Here is a 23,249-nt window from a genome sequence, read left to right on the forward strand (position 1 = left end):
TTATTAAAGAAGGTCTAGTAAATTAAGTATAAATACCTACTTTTAGTCTATCTATAATATAGTTATAGTAGATAATTAGTAAAGAATACCTTTATATACTACTAAATCTCTATAAATTAGAATAATATTTATTAATAATCTTATTCTTAAAAGGTGAGGATCTAATAGTATTTAATAATATTAAAATAAAAATTAAAATATTAATACTAAACTTTTAACTTAAGATAGAATTTATTAACTAATAATCTACTAATTAATTATATTATATTAATAAAGATATTAAAATACTATACCTTAAAATTCCTTTTTAAAAGAACTTTATATTATAGCTATATAACTAGTTTAGCTATCTAGCTTATCTAGCCTTACTTAGAGTAATTTATACCTATACCTAGTAGCCTATAATATATAAAGATATCTAGACTATTACTAAAAGCTATCTAAATTATTAAATAGTAAAGTCTTTAAGACTAAATCTTAATATAAAGCTATATAGCACTTAGTAAAGAAGGGTATTTATCTATTTAAATATTAGGTAATTAATCTTATTAGATATCTATCTATAATACTAAATAATAATTAATAGATTATTATAGCTATTAATTATATAACTAGTTAGGTTATAGTAAAAGCTATACCTAATATAAAAGAGGATATATTAGCCTATTTTCTCTATAAAGATATCTTTATTAATTATAGAGTATTTAAGAAACTACTCTTAGATAATAGTTTAAATCTTCTATCCTAAATTATAGTAGCTTACCTTAAGATTCTTAAGGTAAAATATTATATAATAACTTTAAACTATCCTAGAACTAATAGTAAGAATAAAAATATAAATAGCTTACTAGGTAAAATATTAATAAAGTATCTTATAGATAAACTAATATATCTATAAGATAAATACTTATCTCTAGCTATCTTTACTACTTAAGTATATATCTATACCTAGATAAAGCTATTACTATTCTACCTTCTCTATAGTATATATCTATTACTATCTAGTTATCTATAAACTAATTAACTAACTACCTAAGGTATTAAAACTTAATTATAATATATTAATTATATATAATCTCTAGCTAATAAGAAGCTATTAGTATATATAATTAAATAAAACTTAATTTAAGATAGTAATATAAAGGAATCTTATTTTATAAAAGATTAATAGATCCTTATTTAGAATAAGTCTCCTTAGAAGTTCTAATATAAATAGTTTAGCCTATATAAGATTAAATAATTATACCTACTTAGTATATACACTATTTTAGAACCTAATAGATATATAGTAGAAAACTTAATTAATAGCTAATAATTAATAGAAGCTAATTTTAATAATAAGCTAGAGAAACTATAGATATTAGCTATATTAATATAATAACTATAGAAGGTAGAATTATTAATTTATATACTAATTAAAATATATAAAATACTTAAAGAAGTTAAAGAACCCTTATTTTTATATAATAATCTTTCTAAGATAACTTAAAAGGATTAGGAATCTACTAAATATTTAAAAGTATATTTAAAGTAGATAGAAAAGGATATCTTAATAAAGTAATATATTTAATAAATAAAAATTTAAGAATATATTAATAATATACTAATAGAAACTAGCTATTTTATATATTATCTAAAGAAGTTAACTCTAGAAAATAATTAAAGTAAAATTAATTTAACTTCTTTAAATAATAAGTTAAATAAGGGAATACTATATAATTTATTAAAGAATAATTAAATTTAATAATATATTATTAGAAGAGATATAAACTTTAATAAACTATTTATAGTAATAGTTCTAACTTATTAAGAGTAATTAGAGAAGGATAAATTATCTAATATTATAAAAATATTTAAATAGAAGAAGATAGATTTATTTAATTAGAGTTAAAACTACTTAAAAATAACTAAATATAAAAGAATATAATTAAATAAAAAAATCTTTTAGACTTTTTTAATTTTATTAACTTTCTTAATAGAAGTAATATTTAACTATCTTAGCCTTTATCTCTATTTTAAAGACTAATAAGACTAGAAAATTATTTATTCTAATATATTTTATTCTTTAAATTAAGTTTTTTATTATCTTTATTTATTTTATTAGGGTAAAGAGCTTCTTTAAGCTTTAAAATTTTCTTATTAATAAATTTAAAGAAATAAGTAAAATTCTCTTAAATTACTTAAAGTATAATAAAATCTTTAAAGTTAGATATTAATATAAGCTAAGAAAGAATAATACTATTAAAAAAATAATTAAAATAATATTTCTTAAAGAAAGTTAAAGATATTTTATTTAAAATAAGATAATATTTACTCTTTAGATTATTAAGAGTAGAAGTAATAGAGCTAGACTAAAATAAATTTAAATAAGAATTAATAATAATAACTTTTACTATAAGATCTATACTAGAAATAAAGAAATTTATAATACTTAAAATTAGAGTAGTACTAGAGGTTAGAGAACTATTATCTAATATTAGAAAAATTAGAATATTAAAGTATATTATCTTAGCTTAAGCTTTCTTAATAGTAGTATAATAATAATAAATACTTAATATAGAAATTAGATTTTTTTTAGAACTATTTAACTAACTTAATCTAGTCTAATACTTAAAATTAATACTAGGTATAGATAGAATAGCTTTACTTATAAAAGAAAAGAAATAGTAATTATAATAATTTAGGCTAGATTTAGTAAAGGGCTTAAGAGAAGTCTAATATAAAGTATTTAATTATTATTTAGTAAATATATTAATAGTTTTACTTAGAGATATATCTTATAAGATAGAATTATTATTTTAAACTTTTAGTAGACTACTAGCTTATAGAATTATCCTATATAAATAAATAACTATTAGTAAAAAGTTTAAAATAAAAAACTTATATATTATTTTTAGAATTCTATTACTTACTATAATCTAGGTAAAATTTATAGTTTAAATCTTTTTTATACTATAAATAATTTATATAAGTACTCTAAAATAATATCTAAATTATATTATTTAAATTATATTATTTAAATTATATTTATAAGATATAATATATTTAAAAAATATATTAGAATTTATATATTACTTATAACTAGGATCTATAGTAATATCTTACTAATAGAGAATAATAGCTAATTACTAAGAAGAATTAATAATTAGCTTAATTAATAATTTACTACTCTTACTATAAGATTATTTAATATTATATATTATATCTAGAAGGGTAATATAGAATTTATCTTACTTTATTAATAAGAAAAAATACTTCTCTATTACCTACTTAATAGTATTATAATAATTAGGAATAAGTATCTTTAAATTAGGAATAGAAATATAATAACTAAGAAGTTATAAAAGATAAATATACTTTATAAAAAAGAGAGACTATAAAAGTCTATTAATTTAAATAAATAAAAGCTAAGCTAGGGGATCTAATATTAAGACTTAATTATAAAATATCTTATATATTAARTAAGAAAAATTAAGAATATTTATATCTARGCTATAAGGATCTATATTATAGGRTAGATAGTCTATTAACTAGGTAAGAATTARTAATAATAATTAATAGAAAAGAATAATARAGAGTAGTARATTATTTTATAATAAAAYTAATCCTTATCTTCTTAAATATTAGATAAGRGGAATACTATTTATCTTTAYTATCTATCYTAGATATATTTAGTAATRATTTAAAAGTAGCTTAAGGTATAAAAATAGRAGGTTAAAAATAATTAGRATATAAGGGGTAGCTATATAATTAAGTAGCTAGGCTATAGCTAAGCCTTTATATAGGCTATATATACTAGTAGTAAATACTTACTTATTTATCTATATTTATTAGTTAATTCTATCTTTATTAATTTAATTATTTATATATATATATAAATAATAATATTTATTATAATTCTTTATATAGTATTTAAGAATTAYTAATTACTTAGATAACTTACTTATTAATATTATTAAGTAAGGGGATCTAATTATATCTCTTATATATTAGATAAAAAATATACTTAGTTACTACTATAGTAATTTTAAAATAATAATATAAAGAATAATTTAGTTAATTCTATAGATTATTAATAAAGAATAATAATATCTAAATACTAGATTTAGAAATTAATATCTCTTAGTAATAATTATATCTATATAGTTATATTAATAGGTACTAACTAAGAACTCTATARATAAAGTTTAATTTAAGTAGGGAARRATATAATATTAATARTAGATATATAGCTTCCYTAAAGCTATATTAGGTATATAATAATATCTAGTAATTATTATCTCTATTTATATAGTTAGATTAGATCTTATATTTATTCTTAGCTTAGATTAAAATATAAAAGATAACTAGAATCTCTTAAAGTAAAGAAGATATATATAGAGTAGCTACTAGCCTACCCCCTACCCTTATACTCTTTAAAGACTCCACATCCTTAATAACAATGAAAATCCCAATATAATATATCTATAAAGGAATCTATTTCTTAAAGGTCTATTCTTAATAGTCTATAGGGTATAGATTAATTTAGTTTCATTATAGATGCATTCATACTACTAAATAGGTTAGATTAGTATATAATACTTAGGTAAATAGCTACTATATAGGCATCCTCTATATCTAGATTCCTTTATTTCCTATAGATATATTACCCTCTATTATTATACTATACCTTAGTAATATATCTAGGTATAATTAGGCTAGGGACTATCACTAGCAAGGTACCTCTATATAAAACATTTATATCTAGAGGCCTTAAGTTTAAACCTAATTAGACCTATTTAGAATAAATCTTTTTCTATTCTAGACCTAGATCCTCTGTACTAAGGCCTCCTACCTAGCTATATTACTTACTATATAAAAAAGTATAGATATCTATATACCTTTAAGAGGTGTTATATTAGTATATTAAGTTATCACAGGCATACTATGCCTAGGCATGCTAGCAGTGATATTTAATTATCTACTAGGTACCTAGATATCTTGCATAGGTGCTTTACTAACTAGACTACCTAGTAATTAGTTAAATATTAAAGTTTCTTAGTTAAATATCTGCCTCCTACTTTACTCCATAGCCTGCAGGCCCTAGGCAGTTGAAATAGTATATTATTATTATCTATAACTATAATAATAATTACTAACTAGGTGGTGTGTGGCTGTAGTGGCGTGGTAAGAGGTATTAATAGTAAAAATTCATTTTGGCTAGTTTGTATAAATAATGTAATTCCCAACTGAGTTGGACACCCTAGCGAGCCGGACACCTCTGTATTCCATATAAAATGGCACACTTTAAGGCCGTGATATCTCAACCATGTCCATATATGCTATAATGTAAGTAAGATATTTAGACTATATATAGATTAAAGTATATAAATACTCTTTTATAAGGCCCTAAAATGCTATTCCTCTCTCTTAATATCTAAAAATTTAATATTACTAAAAATATAGATGTAATTTATGTTACCTGAGTATTCACATAAACTAGGAGGCTATAGGTTATAACTATAACTCTATATGACTATACTAATACCTCCTACCTAAACTTAGACCCTGTAGATGCTTGGTTGTTGAGATGTTAAAGCCTTGATGTGTGCCATTTTATATGGAATACAGAGGTGTCCGGCTCGCTAGGGTGTCTGACTCGGTTGGGAATTACGTTAGTCCACTGTATGAATGACTCAGCAGGCCCACAAAGCGCCACTAACTTGCTTGTGGATACAGAACCCGAGATATTAAGGTACACATATATACCTTGCCTTCGCTCGCCTCCAAAACACTTGTCATTCCACATCTGCATGACACTACCATTTCTTTATCTTTCTCTTTCCCCGTTGATGAAGAATATTTTTATACATTACGAGTCCTACTTCAGTGAATTTGCGGCGACCAGCGTTCAAGTCATATTAATTGCCAAGCTATGGACGACGCTGTTCGTCCGTGCCAAATAGCTTTTGACCGACTTCTTTGCGAGAGCTTCAGACTTTGGTCGTCTTACCTCGATGCCGCTGAAACTACATCCCTACTTCCATTTGAGTGTATTGATCTGAAAAGGCTTCTGAAGCGAACCCCATCCTTCCTTGGAGGCGAGCTGGTACCCGATGCCGCTCAAGTTTCCTTTAGCTGCGAAGAGAAGGAATTCAAACAAGGGGATTATGCCCTCCTTGCCAGGGGTCGCTCAATGTGGTCGACATCTAAGGGGAGATGCTCCCTCGAGCCTAAGGCCATGCTCCTTGACCTGTTATTGGGGGTACAAACTCCACTAGCTGTGCACGTCTCTGACTGCGCCCCGTTAGCAGAGTGGCCTGGCGTACAAGGCATCTCGTATCATGATGAAGGCAATTATCTCACAGTTTTATTCCTTGCCTGGGCCTATATATTATCGGCACGATGGGCAGAATTGCTCAAAAAGTCTCCCGATCATCTTTGCAGAATCAGGGTTACTGGTGATACATATCCTTCTGCGGCACCGAACCAACATTGTGACGTTGAGATGAACTTAGGAGCTGATACAAACGACGATGAAGCTAGTTGGTGGAAAGCTATATTATCACCGGGGCCCGGCTGCGAGATATCAACGGTCTTTAACCAACGGACATACCTCTCTCCATGGTCCGTTCTCATCCCTAATGGTGTGCGCATCGCTGTTGCCGGTGATCCCTCAGTTGCGAGCCATGATCCACCATCATCCACCACTGCTCTTACGTATCTGAGCCGCTTTTGCAATCATCATCGGCTCTATGGTCAATGCTCCGCTGCTCTATCTGCAGCACTCTATATACCATTTCTCAGTGGAAGTTCGATATCACTGCCCACGCCGAAACCGATACCACGACCCCATCCAGCCACGAACAATGTCGACACTCTGCAACCTTCGACCCTTGTTGCGGAGCATTCTCGTTTTCTCGGTCAATATATGACATTGAGCTCCAATGGGTGGGGTTTGCGGTCTGTGCTCTGCGGCACCTTTTTCAATGCTGATATTGAATGTAACCTTGTCAGCGCTTGGCTCAACCCTGCATTTGCAGTACTTGATCCGCTTATAGAAGAAGATAAAGTGCCTATGCTTACCAAGATTCTCACCAGTCGGCAGCCCAACTTGGGCAGCTTGTGGCTTGGTGCGATGCTTGCGGGCATTGCTAAGTCCACACTGAGGGATATCCGGACCGGGTTGACAGCAATAGACCTTACCGCGGCTGCCTGGACTGGGACTGATCAATCATTCATCACCTTGGAACCTGGTGTTACTGGCGGAGAAACGATCCGTCGCGAGGACGAGTGTCGCCTTTTATTCATCACTAGCACGGATGGATATTCTAGGGTACCTATCTGCCCTTGGAAGCCTTTCGGGGAAACGCGGCTGTGTGACGCAGAAACTACAGTGCAGCAACATTCCTGTTGCGGTTGTCATTGCCTTACTTACATCTCCTGGAAATGGAGTCTCACAAGTGGTGACGATATTGATGACCCTGGTACTGGCGTCATTGCTAACGGTAGGAACCAGACCGGGGACAACAATGGGGAACGATGTATTAAAACTCCGACCAACCACGAGCTTTTTTCGCAGTCACTGTCAGAGACTGCGACGCGCGGAATATTTAGCTGGTTACGGTCGACAGGCTACCCAGCCAATGAAAAGCCTATATACCAACACTCATGGATCGATCTTGAAAGCTCAGACGAAGAAGAAATGGACGACATTGACTCTGATACTGCGGAAGGACCTGACTACAAGCATTCTGTCGATGAATGGCTTGGTAAGGTTCAATGAATGCAACCATAGCTAAAGCGTCAGGTCGATCATTTGCTGGAAACCATCCGGTCCTCCAGCGGGGTGGTCCTGGCACTTGGAACAAATAGCGTATTTTCCAGCGATTCCGTGGTCACCAGTCTGGCAGATCTTCCACTGCTTTCGACAACCAGCTTCCTTGCAGGTGAACCGATTGTGCCCATCGTTCCAGTGGTTACATTTCGCATTCCTACAGGAACCAGCCTGTCCAGAGCTTGCTGTCATGTTTGGCAGTATTTGCGCGAACCGAAAATAAAGCGACGGACGAATGTGAACACTGTATTTCTCTGTCACTGGCGGATGGAGGTAAGGCTTGGAAGCAACGTAGGTAGAGGATTGGCAGATTATCAAGAAAAGCACGAGTATGGGATTTGTAATGAGGAAGACAGACATGACCAGCGAAGGCGCGGGTATTTATATTCTCCCATCACTATCCAGCACTAGGCTTTATTTCTGTGATGTTCACAAGCTATATACAAATAACGACCTCCTAAGCGCTCGGATGGGGGAGTCTTAGGAGTTAACGTAGAGTATCCTCCAGTTAGAAACGACGAAATATGCAGGTGGTCCCCGAAGCGAACTTGGAACCCACCACTACCAGCGGGTTTTACGCGCCTTCTCGAGGCTCAAACACTAAAGAGTCGAGAGACAGGCTGCTGATCTTAGAGTGGGCGTTTGAAGTATCAAAAGGCAGGCAATCTAGGCCAGTTGTCTAGGCAAGGTTACATGTCCCTCGGCGCGTCCAGAACTCTACTTTTATAGCGCAATGCCACAGTTTGCTCAACATGTTCCTAGAAAGATACTACCACACATTAAGGTAGCCTTTGAAGAGAGATATAACTGCAGCATAGTATAAGATATAGGGCTCTCTGCTAATCATTCCTTAAAGCATCCCAAACCATAAGTGATAGAAATATAGTAGAATCATTAGTCAGCTCCTAAGTGGCATGCTAAAAGGGATAAGAGGCTTAATAATACCACTAGTATACCTTATGTTAACTTAGGATTATAATATAATAAACTTAAGTCTTACCTATATACACCTTGACCTATAGCATCAGCACACATGCCCTAATAAAGTACTATTAAGAATATACTTTATCTACAGAGAGATGAGGGAGGCATGCGGAGGCATCTTTTAAGGATGCTATCTAAGTGATTTCCAGTACAGACAGCAATCCACCTCAACCTCATTGCCCATAAGAATGCTTCAAGGCCTACTCATCTTCGATAATGAGACTGTCTAGCAACCTCAGGGCTGACCGCATACAGATCCTGGCCCACTCAGATGCCTTTCTCATTGAAATGCTTGATTTCCAGTTTCCTCTTGCATCTCCTCTGTCCACCTAATTGCCCTTCCCTGAGCTCCTCTGTCAGCGCTCCGCGTGACGGTTCGCCCACATGCAGTAGGCAAGCCTATAGATTTCCCAGCCATGCAGCACGCGAGGAAATCTTTCTTAAAAGACAGCAAAAGATCAAAAACAAACATACAACAGCCGGGATTCGCTGGTGGTCACCCACCCAACTACTAACCGGCCGGCGTGTGGCTTAAGTACGGCTGAGCGGACGGGAAGCCCTGTTTTCCACACCCTGTGGTCGTATGTGCTAATCAAGGAGATGACAGTAATCCATATGGAGATTCATGTACGTAATAAACCCAGGATTCACATCTCGACAGCTTTGGGGACCGATTCTTTCAGAAGAATCTCCACACAGTGAACTTAACATAGGTATTTAAGATCCATACAAGGGTGAATGAGCACTTACAAGTTCATAAAGGAAGTACACAAGAGAAAGAAGACAACCAGCTCCTTAGAAGTAGGAAGACAGAACTACTAGTGATATTAACTACAGGACCTTTGTCACCTTCCTCGCTCCGCGCGGTCATCTCTCTGCCGATTTCTACCTTTATCACCTTCCTCACTCCGCGCAGTCATCTCTCTGCTGATTTCTACCTTTGTCACCTTCCTCACTCCGCGCAGTCATCTCTCTGCCGATTTCTACTTCAGCGAGATCGAATCACAGGTATCCCCAGAGACCGCCGTATACGTCGTTTCGGAGATGCAGAATGTGAGGTTGTTCTTGTATGGATCTGGGAACTCTTGCAGTGGTGGTAGGATATTTGTGGGCCCGCTGAAGCCGCATTTCGAGTGCATGAACTCCAGGTCAGACTGGTAAGTCTTGTTATAAATGGAGTAGGGAGTCGCCTGCATCATCTTGTAGTGGGTGACATAGCAGTGTAAGCACAGTTCACCTTGTGGCATATTGGTGATGGTCTGGATGAACAGTGAAACCATCAATGACATCTGTAATAAATGAGTACAAATTTAACAGTCAGTCAGCCATGTTCTCCGCAGCTACTTGAAGGAGTTTAACTTACCGCGACAGTATTTCCCCGTGTCGGGGTCTTGACACACGTCTCATTCCATCCAGCCCAAATGATACCGCCGGGTTCGGACAGGACAACACGATCATCCTCCCGGGGGCAGGCGACTGAGACACTCTCGAACCATGCTTGGAGAGGCTGTCCGCAGGTTCTGTCGCACATTAAATCAGTCAATGTATCGTTGTGCGTGGGCCCTCTCCATTGTAAGGCCTTGAGCATTTGCACTTGATCATCACATCCGATCAGACGGGTCAGAGATGCTTTGCAGGTAGACGAAACGCCGCTCAAGACATCCTGGTCCTGTTCATCGTCCCACAGGTAGAAGCCGGGGAATTTGCGCTTTCCAATGGCCCCAGTTCCGGTGTGGAGCCAAGCCAGGAGAGATGAGGTATAGCCATTCCGGACATCTCGGGAATAGAGTGGGACTTCCCCTGTCGGGCTGATAGATTCCACAATTGCTTTGGTGACAAGATTGTACACCCAGGTATCAGTGCTCTGCTCAACGTAGAAGCCCCGGTCCTGATAGTTGCCGGTCTCGACATAATCCTGCATATAGAACGAGAACCAACTGTAGAGGCCTAAGATAGACTGTTAGATCCATAGGTATGCACGTAACACAATGGCAAACGCGGGGGATGTCCTACCGGATCCTAGCATATAGACAGTCGAAGAATCGATGACTCTCACAACCCAGGCCATGGCACAGCCAGCTATATTGTGGCCACAGTTGGCGACATCAGGGTCATTGGGAAACAGGCCGGGCTTAAAAGGCTCTGGCGCCGCAGGAAGCGGTTGGAAATATGGCGTTTCAGTCTGGATCATTCCCATCACAATATTCCGCGCTCCCGAAAGCTGATATTGGTAAAGAACATTATGTTCGGATGCGGTGCCGTACATCCACGTCGGTCCGTGGCTCTCAACCAAGATCCATCGAGCAGAAAAAACATCGATTTGATCTTGGGACTTCACATCGAGATCATGGTCTGCTGTCCATGCCCACACGTTTTCCAGATAAGCAGAAGCAGAAGAAGTGGTACGGAGCAGTAACAAAGCAGCTATACAGCCCAAAGCCCCCTGTATCACTCAGTACCTCATTCCCTCCAGCGAGAATATCCGCCATGATGGCTTTCTTGACGTTGTAGAACCCAACATTCTCCAAGAGGAATGCGGTGGAATTGTCACTGTACAGCGACGTCAAGACGCCTGTCAGGGTGTTCGCGATCGAGGCGTCAACAAGGATAATTGAACCACGCCCTGGCCGTTGCTCATCGGGCCGCCTGCCTGGTAAGACAGTTTTATTGTTAGCATCTCATTACTGTGAGGTCGAGAAACAGGATGCACTCATACCACCAGTGACGATGATTCCTTTTTGGCAGGATTCAATCAAGACGTCCTGCATGGTCCATGCCCAGTCCCAGTGGATGTGAAGGGCAGTTTTGCAATTAACAAACACGAGATGCTGTGTGGTAAATTGCTGGTTCCCGAGATAAGCACTATTCAGCTGACGGTAAGCACTCGAGCAGAGGTTGAAGCTGCACTACGAAAAATAGCACACACCCAAAGTTTCCGCCAACAAAAGTCAGATTGCTCATGAAGCCCACACTTCCATTTTCCATGTAGATCCCCTACAAGAAGGTAAACACCGATATGTTCCAGCAGAAGACGGGATCTGACACTTCACACACCTGCTGGGTTGTGCCCGCATCTTGAGACATGTATAACTCAATATTCTTGAGCGAGGCCCCCTGAGCCACCTGCCATTGAATGACACAGATGTACGCAGCGGGTCAGTACGGGTGATGTCCATCTTGAAGTTGTGAATGTTTCGCAGAAAATTGTTTGTGTTGAGGTACCTAGTTCATGGGAGCTGGGGGTCGACGTAGGAACATAAGACGGTGGGCATCTATTTCAGAATCTTACCATTCCTGTTGGTCTCCAACATAGACATCGGATGTGATCACCCCTAGACCGACAAAACTGGCGGCTGCGAGAATCGTTGGATAATTGGTGGGCTATTGTGGCAGAGTATCAGGTCAGATTGGGCTACCTGATGAAGGGGAAAGCAAGACTGTTCGGCAACTTACATCACCAAGAAATTGGGTATTATAGTACTGTATGATTGGACTGCTGACAAGATAGGTGCCGGGAGGGAAGTAGACCATAGCAGGGAAGATTGTGCTTGAGCCACAGTCGGCACCGCATCTCCCGCCATCGGAAATTGCTTTATCGATAGCGGCTGTATTTCTTGCATGAGCTGGTCATTCCTCCTTAAGATCAATTCTCGGGTCACCTGTGATCTTACTGGTATCGTCAGTCAGTCCGTCCCCTGCTGGGCAAAATGTTAGCATTCATTCTGTGCGACTTGGGAGAGCGCGATCCAGGTGCTTACCCTTGGCACCATAGCCCTTGACATTACTCCACCCTATATACATGAGCGAGCAGACCAACCTTGTATCCTCCCGGGGCGTAAGGGCTAGTGCCGCGCTGATCCATGTTGGCCATCCAGTAATCGGATCCCAATATGGTCCTTCTCTCCAGCGTTTGTTCGCCACATGAATCGGGGCTTCTTCGTCGGCGAATGGCGCATACTCCAGCAATCCGTCTGGGACTCGTAGGCTCTGGCTGGCGACGTTTGTGCCATTGCCCTTAAGGCCACACTTGGCTTACATCTTGGCTGCAGAGGCGCTTTCTTTCCCAGATGATGGTGAAGGAGGAGTGGATTTTGCAAGTATGCGGGCAGCTTCAGCCAGATCTGGAGAGATGGAGTACGCGAAGCTCTTGCTCTCAGGTCTTGATGAGTTATCTCTCTTTCTCCTGCTGGGAGTGTTGACACCATACTGCCAGACATGTCGCTGTGCTTTCTATTATGGATTATGGAGTATCAGGCAGCAGACTAGAACAGGGGCATCACATGACTAGCAACAGCTGACAGCTACTTCTGTATCTTAGAAACACATTTATCCAGTTTGACTCTTGACAATTTTCCCATTTTCAGTACCAACGGCGACACAGCTGCCCCTTGGTATATCTACTAAATTTTATCATTTTATCTTACTCATTTGTCATTCTGAATCCGGGATTCAGTTTGAGTCCGAAAAAGAGTGTCCAGACAGGTTTTATTACTCTTGTTACAGTGCTCATGAAGTCTCCCACAACCTCATCTTTTGCCTAGTAGAGGTGATGTCATACTCGCCGTCACGTGATTGTCGAACCCACCATCAGTGATCGAAGCACAATCAAGCAATCCACAACTGTCCACCACTCCACCTTGCACTTTGGCGTCTTGAACTCTTGGTATTTATTGCTCCAATTGACTTATTCTAAAAGTTGTCATGGACTGCCTTCTACAGCCACTCCATGTCTAACTAGCCTCGCCGACCATAGTGAGGAGAAGTCTTTTCACTCTATCCATCTATCCATCTATGTTCACTGCGAAATCAATACACAGCATATCTTACGCTGCTGACTGACTGTAAGTTGCAGTAGACAGCATCTACCTTATCCAGGGGTGTTCTGCCGCTGCTTCTGTCATTATAATTACTCATCATCTACCTAAGGACTCCAGTGCACCTTCCATTTGTACAAGGAGGCTCAAGAACCTCACTTAGGCAGGAACATTCCGTGAAAGAGGAAACGACAACACCTCGTGTAGTCAAAACACCCTTGACTGTACCTTGACTGTATGTCAAATGTCCTTCAACTATCGTGTCAGGAAGAGAACTAAAAATGGCAGATCCTGCACGAGACCGAATCCTAATGCCTCCGCCGTCCTCCCCCGTGGTACACGCAAATCCCGCTCTGTCAGCTTCTATATCAGGCGCGTCATCAAACAAGTCTAGCGCATTTTCAGACACTACCAAGTTACAAGTCAAAAAAATACATGGGGATACGTGCTGGGCGTGCGGTAATGTGTCACCTCACATTTGCTATGTTGTGGCACAAGAAGATAGACAGGTAGGCAAGACAATATCATATTATCTCGGTGTTGAGATGATAATAACAGTTTGCAGGCTCCGCTTTGGAGTGAACTTGGGCTCATAGACTTCCCAATAAATTCATATCTGAACGCAGTTCCTCTTTGCCCGACTTGCCACAGCCAGTTTGACTGCTCCATCGACCCGGGTTTGGTTCTTATGCCACTAGACCTCGATTTCTTCATCAAGTTTGAGATAATGGACAGAGACCGCTGCAAGAAAGCAGCTGAGGAGGGGTTTCCCTCAAGGCGAATGGCCCCTACTTTTGAAGACTACAAGCAACATCAAGTCAAGCAGGGTATCATCACCGCCAATGCTATTGGCGGGAAGTATCTACCTATATTCCTCAAATCCTATCTGCATGTTGGTCTACTTGATTTCGACATTACCGAAGCAAATGAAGCATTTTCAAAACCCAGAGAGTGGCACGGCGCCCCCATGGCTTCTATTCGCAGGTGTATCCACGCACTTGGTAGCCCCCGTCTTGGCATGAGGAACCCGGCAGCTTACCATAAGCTGCAGCGCCTATATGAGCTATACTTTTGCAATAATGATAACTCCTCTCCATTGTCCAATACTTTATCCGACCACCCAACGCAATCCGGAAAGAAACGCCAGTATGGTGATTCCACAGGTGAGCCTCATTCAAAGAGGCACCAAGGCCCTCAGGCAGATAGTGGGAGTTCTAGCCGAGAAACTACATTCTGTCCGACCCTCCAACGAGAAGTGCGTGCGTATTGGACCCTAGGACCAGATGTTTCGGCCGAGGAAGCGGTTCGTCAGTTTGCACCTATTCTTTCTCAGTCGCTCAGAACTACCCATGCTTAAGTCTTGTAATGGCGTTTGAGACTTCTCATACTCCGTCTTTGGTCGACCTATTGTTCTCTGATCGTTCCCTCCGTCCTGATGGTATCTGGCGAAGGGTGTATGATTGGTGAGACTATCTAGGGCGGATCGGAAGGCGCCCGGACGCTGTCCACGTCCGGCAGGCAGATGTTCATGGTGGATGAGTTCCGAGATACAGGAAGGCCTCTGCTTAGCGTCCTAGCAGATCCGAATAGCATCTTCATTAAATCTCTGGCAAAGTTCAGAAATTGTTCAGTATACGCAAATATCGTTAACGACTGTTTGACAGCTTTCTTCATGACCGCTCTCTTGACGACGAACCCATTCCAGGACCTAGAGAACATGGACGTCAACTATGTGAACGGCTATGCGCCGGTTGTCATTGATCCTGATAATTACTTCTGCCTGCGAGAAAATGAGAGCCGCCCTTATTCATTTCTCAAGTTCACCCTATTCCTTTTGACAGAATTCATTCTGAAACTTGGTTTCGGAATGAGTATAACAAAAAGCAACTTTATTCTTCTCTTCTAGTATCAAGGCTTCAGTTTGTAATGGAAAATGCATGTCCTGCTTTTTCCAGCCTGGGCAGCCTATTCTTTTCGAGTAGAATTCATCTTGAAACCTGGCTTTAGGATGAATGGAAGAAACTGCTATCGCGGAATTCGATTTATTAACTACGTTCAGGTTGTATAGATAGGATGAAAACAAATTTGATTCAAGTCATATGTAGACTATTGAGAGAAAATCATTCTGTAGTTACATGTAATAGTGCTGTAAATGGCTCGAATCGGCATGCAGATTGTAAAGGAAAGCAGGAGTGCAAGACAGCAAGTTGAAGAAAGTCTAGAGGAATGACTTCTCAGAACACAAACGCGTGTTCGGTGAATCTACCCCTCTCTGTCTCTATCAACAGCTTATAGCTGAGCTGAATAGATGCACGGGCGGCCATTCTCCAATTAAGGATCCATTCCCATGCCTTGTTCCTATCTTCACCTAAGAGAATCTTGATCTCTTCTTGTACTTCAGAATCCAGATAGGAGCGCCGGCCCAAGATAGCATCTGATAATGGGCTAATGCCCTGTAGGATGGGTGCATTTTCAATGAATTTTACCTCTTGCAGTGACTCTTCTCAAATATCTAAAGGGATCGGCTGCCTCTCCAAGCGGAGCTTTTGGAGTGTCTCAACTACCTCCAGCTTGCTGCTCAAAGCCCCTTTTGATAGCTCTATTATCACTGGCACTGGGAGTAGAGTTGGTCTAATAACCATAGCAGTGCTCAGCGCGTAACTCTCGAATGGAAGCAAAGTTGCGCGTTGGCAGATGGTAGGAGGATGCCATCATGGGATGTGACACTTTCCACCCCCTGCGGGAAGGCAAGAAGTTCGGTGTCAGACCAGAAAAGGGCCTGTAAAAGCCATAAAACGGGGTCACTCTCCGCCAGCTGCTGGAAGAGTGCGAACTGGTAGCTATCCAGCTGCTTTCCATAGTGGTGCTCAAAGCGTTTCAGCTCAAGCAGTGCGCAGGTAGTCATTGGCGTCTTGTTGACGAATGTATGATCCCACCAATCGTAGATATGAATCCCTTGAAGGGTTTTCTCTGTTAATGCATGTTCGGGATCGATGTTGTTGAAGGCATTGAGACGATTCCATAAGTCTTTTATAATTCCTAGTTTACGGGCGGCCTCATCCTGAATCCGGGTTTCAGGATGATGAGCAGACGGGAGAGGAAGGCCCACACGCGACCCTAAATCCTCATCCTCCCAGTCGGACGCCCCCTCAACCAGGCTGTCTTTTCTTTTGACGGGGTCAGTAATAGCAGGAATAGGTCCAGCTGACTTTTCCAGAGCGCTTGGTGCCGCTGTGGGTTGTGCTTGAGCAACTGGTACAGCCACATGCGTAGCCGTCTCTCCTTTTCGTTGGGAGATGTTCTCTCTGCTTGGGGTGAACACTGGTGCCTTTTCCCTCTTCCGCTTTTGGCGCTGTGTGCTGGTAGGCTGGGTTTGCAGGGTCATTGGGGCACCTGAAGAGGACCCAGTCCCCGTGGATGGGGCTGGAGCCGCTGAGCCGGCGGCCACATCCAAGGCGTCTGTATGAACGGCTGTTGGTTCTTCGGTATCTCCATCCCCATCTGCTCCGATTCGGGACTGTTCTGGCTGTGGCATTACCTGGGAAGACTCGGCCAGTCGCTTGCGCAGCTCGTCTGCAGCAGACTGCCGGGTCATAGATGATTCCCGGGTAGCGGTAGAGAGGACAGAGTGATCCCGTGCTGGTGATCCAGCCGCATGGCGTTGTGGTGGGGATGCATCGCTCAGGTCCAAGGCTCGGGTTGCTCTTCCGCGCGGAGATCCTTCTACATCCACATTGGGAACAGTTCTGGGCGCCGCGTCAGCAAAAGGGGTTCGGGCGAGTTGCGCGTCTTCGAGTTCCGCATCTTCCTGTTCTGCGTCCGATGACAAGTCTGAGAGATCCTCTATGATCGCCTGAGGTAGTGACAGCTGGGGCTCGGTAGACGCCCACTCAAAGCTAGGGCCGGCAATGGGAGCTTCAATGGTCTCAGCCCCAGTGCTGAGCAGCCCCATTGCATTCCTCCGGATGCCAAGCTCAGCAAGAACCTCGCTGGCCACAGGGGGGCGGCTGGGGTCCTCCTTGTAGAGGTTGATGGCCGTCTGGATGTCTACAATGCCGGGATCAAGATATCGGGACTTTCCACGGCCCACGTGCTGTAGCCGTTGGACTAAGGCATGAACTAGATAGTCCATGGCCTTGTCGTAATCTGTACAGACCGTGGCCAAGCGGCCGGCTGCGCCGCGCCAGCCTTGGGCTGTGTTGATGCCCAGAAACTCCGCTGCTTTCGCCTCTCCCCATCTATTGATGACCTTCTTCGTGGCTGCATTACAGGCTCTTTGATTCTTTGCTGTTGTGTGGACAGCCTGTTCAGCCTTAGACCATATGTGTCGGTTCTTCTTCCTTATCTTCGCGAAATCGGCCCCGAGGGTGTCTTTGCCCACGGACCATAGGTGTATAAGGAAAGTGTTCCTTATAAGGTCATAGTTTTTCACCGCACGATTCCCTTCGCCAAGGGCTTCATGGAAATGCTGTACGTATGTCTCCTTTGGGAGTTCCGCGGCCCAAGTCCGCAATTGCGCAAAAATCTCTTCCGGTGACGAAAAGGTGCATCCGGTGACGACAAGTGGTCGTCCCATGGGATTGTCCGACGATGTGGAGATAGCTAGGTCACTGTTATGAGTGTTCAAGTTAGCTCTGGTACTTGCTTTTAGGGTGCGTACTTGTAACACATACCTCATTCTGGTGATGAGTGAAATGCAAGACAAGAGAAATCCTCAACGAGCTTCTGGATGTGGTAGTTGACTTATGTATGAATGATATGCGGCATTAGTAGAGGCGTCCGTGATAAGAGAAAGGTGAGCTCTCACACAAGGGTGGGGGGTGAGCTGGAAGGTGGAAGGTGGAAGGTGAGTAAGACTGAAGTGGACGATTGAAGAAAGATGAGGTGAAGGATCAAGAAACTAAAGCACCCTTAATCGGAGTAAGAGGATTCGAAATGATATGGAATATGGTGCAAATTTGCCTTGGGGAAATCTCAAGTTGGTGTTTGCGAAGTCGAGAGGTCTGTAGTTTATGAATACCTCATGTCAAGAAGAAAGTCTGGCTCTGTGGAGGTTTTCTTTCTCCAGCTTTGATCCAGGTGAGCATATCCAGTCTGATCAATACTCAGCAGCAAGAAGTGAAGGCTAGGGACTCGGGATTTTGAATTATACCAGGTATGAGAGCTAGGAAGGCATTCTCATTATAGCACTGTATTCTTAGGAAGCCCACCAGACACAACCTTTGGTTCTGCCATTGCTATTTTAAACCTATGCCTTCCATACAGCTCTAATAGATATAGTCCTGTCTGATGATGGGAGTTGACATCCTGAATCTATCTTTAAAATGAAACCCTGGGTCACTGGTATTTATTAGTGTTATGCTTCATACCTCATGCTGCACGGTACTTATGAATTACATGACTTAAGTTAGGACCTTTTATCTCTACTGCATGCTTTAAGTCTATAATTTAAGTCACCACCTCCTTTAGTGGGAACCGCATGTCCTACAAGGAGATTTACCTCATTCTGTCTTATATTAACTATATGCATGACCTGCAAGGCATGTCTGATTCCACCATCACTAAAGCTAAATTCAATATCCTTATAATAGCCCATCCATAACCCTATTTACCTGAGATAGTGTGCTACACATTCTGCATCTAGAAGTTTAGACTCCACTATTACTGGTCATGTGAGTCATTACTTATTCACATCATTAAGATCTTTTCACATACAGTGACTAGATGGGCTTCTCTCACAGGATAAGGATAACCTCAAAGGCCACACACCAGTAGGGCCAGCCGCGCTGGGCAAACACTAGATATCATGAGAAATATCAGAACACAGAACATTGGGCGTCAGGACACGGGATTCCACCAGTATATCCACATTGTAAAGGCCCCAGCTTAGATCAAACAGCTATCAGGGATTGCTGTTAGATACACTAGATGGGAAATAGGACAGATTAGTCATGGTTAACCTGCTGTACTGCCATGTCACAGAGTGTGGTTACAGGCTTACGGGCAGGGGAGGTATAGGCATGGAAGTACATGAAAATGTGAGGTTTTAGGGGCAATGGGTGGTTGAGGAGGGTTGACAAACATGGGCCTGGGACATTTCAGGGCAAAGGAGAGTCAGACAAAGGGCTATTGTAAGAAACCTGGCGATCCACCCTGAAAATCAAGCAGAGTTGGGGATAAAAGTGAATATAGAGGAAATTATATATAGCCAGGGTAAGAACCATAATAACATCTCATCTCTTCCAACTTCCTTTCCTCAAAGCCCCTCCTATCCCTTGGCTGACCCAACTGTAAGAGCACCTAGGGAATGCTCGTAGATCAGTGTACATAGTGTGGTAACCGACCCCTACTAACGTAATTCCCAACCGAGCCGCCACTTTTCCCATTCGATTCCAACGCGTTCAATTCGAAGCTATTCAAACAGCTACTATGCCACCAAAATCGCGTCAAACCTCTGGAAATTCAGTGGAGCAAGAGGGAAGGATCCAATTAGCAATATCTGCTTTAAAAAAAAAAGGGAATTCCTAATATCCACCGCGCCGCAGAGATATTCAACGTGCCTAGATCTACCCTTTGTGACTGACTCTATAGATGCTAGTATCAAATTAAGAAATGCGCCAATGGCCATAGGCTATCTCCTACGCAGGAAGAATCATTAGTGGAATAGATACTATCTAGGGATTCACGTGGAGTGCCTCCTAGGCTATCTTATATGGAAGAAATAGCTAATATCCTTCTCCAGGCAGATGGGCCCTCTGGATTTAAACCTATTGGTAGGAACTGGGTCTCTACCTTTACCAATTAGCATGAGGAGATTAAAAGTTAATATACTTGACAATATAATCATAGCCAAGCTCAATGTGAGGATCTAAAGATTATTAAGGAGTAGTTTAATAGCCAGTTAAAAGTTGCCTCATAAACTTGACAAACATAGATACTTACAAAAACCAGATGAGTATTGATTGTTCATACTTTTCATGAGTTGCTGGTGCTAGTTTTGGGTGACTTATGATATTTTCCTTCTTTTCTTGCTTTTTCTGATAGTCTAGAGTAAAGCCACGTGACTTTGCAAGCTTCTGGTTCTCCTTATGTATGCCCTTCTCCTTCTCTAGCATTTTTTGAAATTTAGTGTCTTGGAAAGCCATGGTCATAAAAGGTCACGTGCGCTGGGGAAGTCGAAAGATCAAGTCAGTATGAATGAATTCAGTGAGGATAAAAATCAAATCTATCCCTCGGGGCGCAGAACTCATTAAATCTCTGCGGTCGACTGCTGAGTTGGCCTTCATCACCCCTCTGGAGCCCTCATCACCACTGATGAGCTATCATCACCAGGGGTGATGAGTTCTCACCCACGTCACCAGCACTCATACTAAAAGCATCATGCCGCCGCCTTAGAGGCAAAAGGGCTTTCCGGCGATTGACCACGTTCTACAATGGGCTTAAGTACGGCTGAGCAGACGGGAAGCCCTGTTTTCCACACCCTATGGTCGTATGTGCTAGAACTGTGGGATCCGCCAGTGAAAAAGGTCAGGCTGGTATTATGTGTTGAGGTCCGAAGGCAATAATGGCCTAACCATAGAATATCATAGGTGCAGGATTGGAACGTAGCTCGAGGCGTGGCCAAGTTAAAGGATAATCCCAGTGGAAATGTGTGAGTTCCCGGTCTGGTGTCTGTTGTCATGATATACCTCAGATACAGGCAACCAAGGGGATTGCAATGTTATCATCATTTTTCTCTGCAAGATACCAAATTACTCTCCTATTAAATAACAATTTTCCCTCTGTTACATATCCATGCCTTAGGCTCACCCTCACCGCTCCGCGTTGAGGGTGAGCCACAGCGGTACCGCCAACCATTTTCGAACGAAATCATGATTTTGAGGCTACACTAGGGGCTATCTATCTAAAAAAAATGACTAGTCTCATCTGCTGCATCTGCTGATGCATTTGATACCTCATTCTCTTGTAGAATTGGTGGTGTGGTGGGTTTACCATGCACTTTCTCCCATTGCTTTTGTAAACGTCTCTCTTGCGCGGCAGCATCTTTGACCTTCCTTGAAGCAATTGATTGATTTGCATCCCGTAATTTCAATATACCAGACTGGCTAAGCAGCTTAACCTGCAGCCATAGAGGGGCCTGCGCGGCCCTGATTCGACTAATAATTTCGTTCGCCATAGCCAGGTGCTCAGCAGCAATTCAATTATGTTTAAATATCTGTTTGAGATTCCGCTGCAGCTTTGGTGTAAGGAGATCTGTATGTTTAGATAGCTTCGCCTGATTCTTCTCAAGGGCCTGAATCATCGTTGGAGGTGAGATATCAATACTAGATGAAGATGGCGGCCGAGAGGGCGTAGAGGGAGTAGTCTCATCAAGATCAGGCGCGTACTGGATCAAAGCCTCCTCCTAGCATCCCGTAAGGGCTCTATTGACTGGTTTATTAGCTACTCGAGGATGCACATGCTTCTTAACGCGATCACGTAGGGTGGTATAAGGAACGCCATATTCACGCGCAATCTTGGAGATATTTGGATTTTTTTGCACCTGAGCGGCCTTGCAGGCCTCAAGGAGGTAAGATTCATTGATTTTAGAAGATTTGGGCATATTTGGTGGTTAGAATAGCTTCAAATATTCAAAATATCAAAAATTGGCGGATTCGGTGTGGTTGGCAACTTGGCGGTTCCCCTGTGGCTCACCCTCAACGCGGAGCGGTGGTGAGCCTAAGGCACGGATACTTGCCCTCTCAATGAGATGGATTCTGGGGTGTGGTGTGGGCCGTGGCCCCTGACTAAGAGTCAACATGCTGCGAATAGAGGAACCGTTATCATCGACGCAATTTTCAACTCAAGATCGACTGTAGCACAATACCCTTGAATTGTATTTGTTCACCTAGTTTTCTTGACCAGGAATCCTGTGACTGTTTACTGGCCCCTGATATAGATAAATAGTGATCCGGTCTGGAATTTGTATATCGAATGTCTGACTGGTTGACTGGGTTCTGATCCTAGAGAACTCCGCAACAGATTCAACAAATCCCTAGTTGAATTGGACCAAGCATAGACATAAGGGATCTAGACAAGGCCCTTAAGATATCGCACGAGGCTTCTTCCCGATTACTTTGGACCTGCTCGAAAACGCACTCGCTGCCACCACTGTCCCATCCTCGTCCTCTACATGTGTATCAGCCCCATCAGTGCACGGAATCAGGCCAGGACGCGGTATATGGGGCATTCTTCTCCAAAAGACATCATTCCGATAGTCATCCATGAAAGTCCACAGTCCGGTGATGTCCAGACGCAAAAATCCTTGATAATTTTCATAGTCCATTATTCCGCCTTCGTGAAACCTCCGATCAATAAGAATCACGTATCCGGCGTCTAATCCAAACAAGAAGCTATCATCCTCGGAGGGTTCCGGGGTCTTGAGGATGGACTGGAGGGCCTTATAGTCAATCATCAGACAAAACTCGGACCGTGGAGTGCCGTCCTGGTCATGGCGAGTCATCCAATCGTCAAATAGGTGCCGGACCTAGTGGACAGAAGCACCCTCAAGGAGCTCTCGATCCTCGATGACTACATTCCTGTAACCCTCACAAATAAGCCGGATGGGTTCTGGATGCTTGAATGTCCGGCAGGAT

The 23,249-nt window shown here is 41.2% G+C and overlaps 5 protein-coding genes and 1 non-coding gene across 6 annotated transcripts; 2 read left to right on the top strand and 4 right to left on the bottom strand.

The window, feature by feature from the left end:
• Window positions 1-5,914: 5,914 nt before the first annotated feature.
• Aspvir_008977 (uncharacterized protein) lies at window positions 5,915-7,765 on the top strand (the record flags this gene model as incomplete). Its single annotated transcript, XM_043272130.1, has 1 exon — window positions 5,915-7,765. One exon carries the CDS (start codon window positions 5,915-5,917, stop codon window positions 7,763-7,765), a length of 1,851 nt encoding a protein of 616 aa, XP_043128065.1.
• A 1,502-nt stretch (window positions 7,766-9,267) lies between these two features.
• On the bottom strand, window positions 9,268-9,387 carry Aspvir_r0015. Its single transcript, XR_006253205.1, has one exon. It is a non-coding gene; the product is annotated as a 5S ribosomal RNA (ribosomal RNA).
• A 396-nt stretch (window positions 9,388-9,783) lies between these two features.
• Aspvir_008978 (putative 1,3-beta glucanase) lies at window positions 9,784-13,005 on the bottom strand (the record flags this gene model as incomplete). Its single annotated transcript, XM_043272131.1, is given in 12 exon segments — window positions 9,784-10,089; window positions 10,164-10,747; window positions 10,814-11,243; window positions 11,260-11,450; window positions 11,517-11,701; window positions 11,727-11,794; window positions 11,855-11,923; window positions 12,110-12,181; window positions 12,254-12,405; window positions 12,472-12,498; window positions 12,559-12,771; window positions 12,837-13,005. The coding sequence occupies 12 exon segments, from the start codon at window positions 13,003-13,005 to the stop codon at window positions 9,784-9,786; spliced, it is 2,466 nt and encodes an 821-aa protein (XP_043128066.1).
• A 1,336-nt stretch (window positions 13,006-14,341) lies between these two features.
• On the top strand, window positions 14,342-14,971 carry Aspvir_008979 (uncharacterized protein; the record flags this gene model as incomplete). Its single annotated transcript, XM_043272132.1, has 1 exon — window positions 14,342-14,971. The coding sequence occupies one exon, from the start codon at window positions 14,342-14,344 to the stop codon at window positions 14,969-14,971; it is 630 nt and encodes a 209-aa protein (XP_043128067.1).
• Window positions 14,972-16,264: 1,293 nt separating this feature from the next.
• Window positions 16,265-18,292, bottom strand: Aspvir_008980 (uncharacterized protein; the record flags this gene model as incomplete). Its single annotated transcript, XM_043272133.1, has 2 exons — window positions 16,265-18,224; window positions 18,288-18,292. The coding sequence occupies 2 exons, from the start codon at window positions 18,290-18,292 to the stop codon at window positions 16,265-16,267; spliced, it is 1,965 nt and encodes a 654-aa protein (XP_043128068.1).
• A 4,404-nt stretch (window positions 18,293-22,696) lies between these two features.
• On the bottom strand, window positions 22,697-23,116 carry Aspvir_008981 (uncharacterized protein; the record flags this gene model as incomplete). Its single annotated transcript, XM_043272134.1, has 1 exon — window positions 22,697-23,116. The coding sequence occupies one exon, from the start codon at window positions 23,114-23,116 to the stop codon at window positions 22,697-22,699; it is 420 nt and encodes a 139-aa protein (XP_043128069.1).
• Window positions 23,117-23,249: the final 133 nt, after the last annotated feature.

This window comes from Aspergillus viridinutans (assembly GCF_018404265.1).
Source record: "Aspergillus viridinutans IFM 47045 DNA, scaffold_7, whole genome shotgun sequence".
In the NCBI taxonomy this organism is placed as follows: domain Eukaryota; kingdom Fungi; phylum Ascomycota; class Eurotiomycetes; order Eurotiales; family Aspergillaceae; genus Aspergillus; species Aspergillus viridinutans.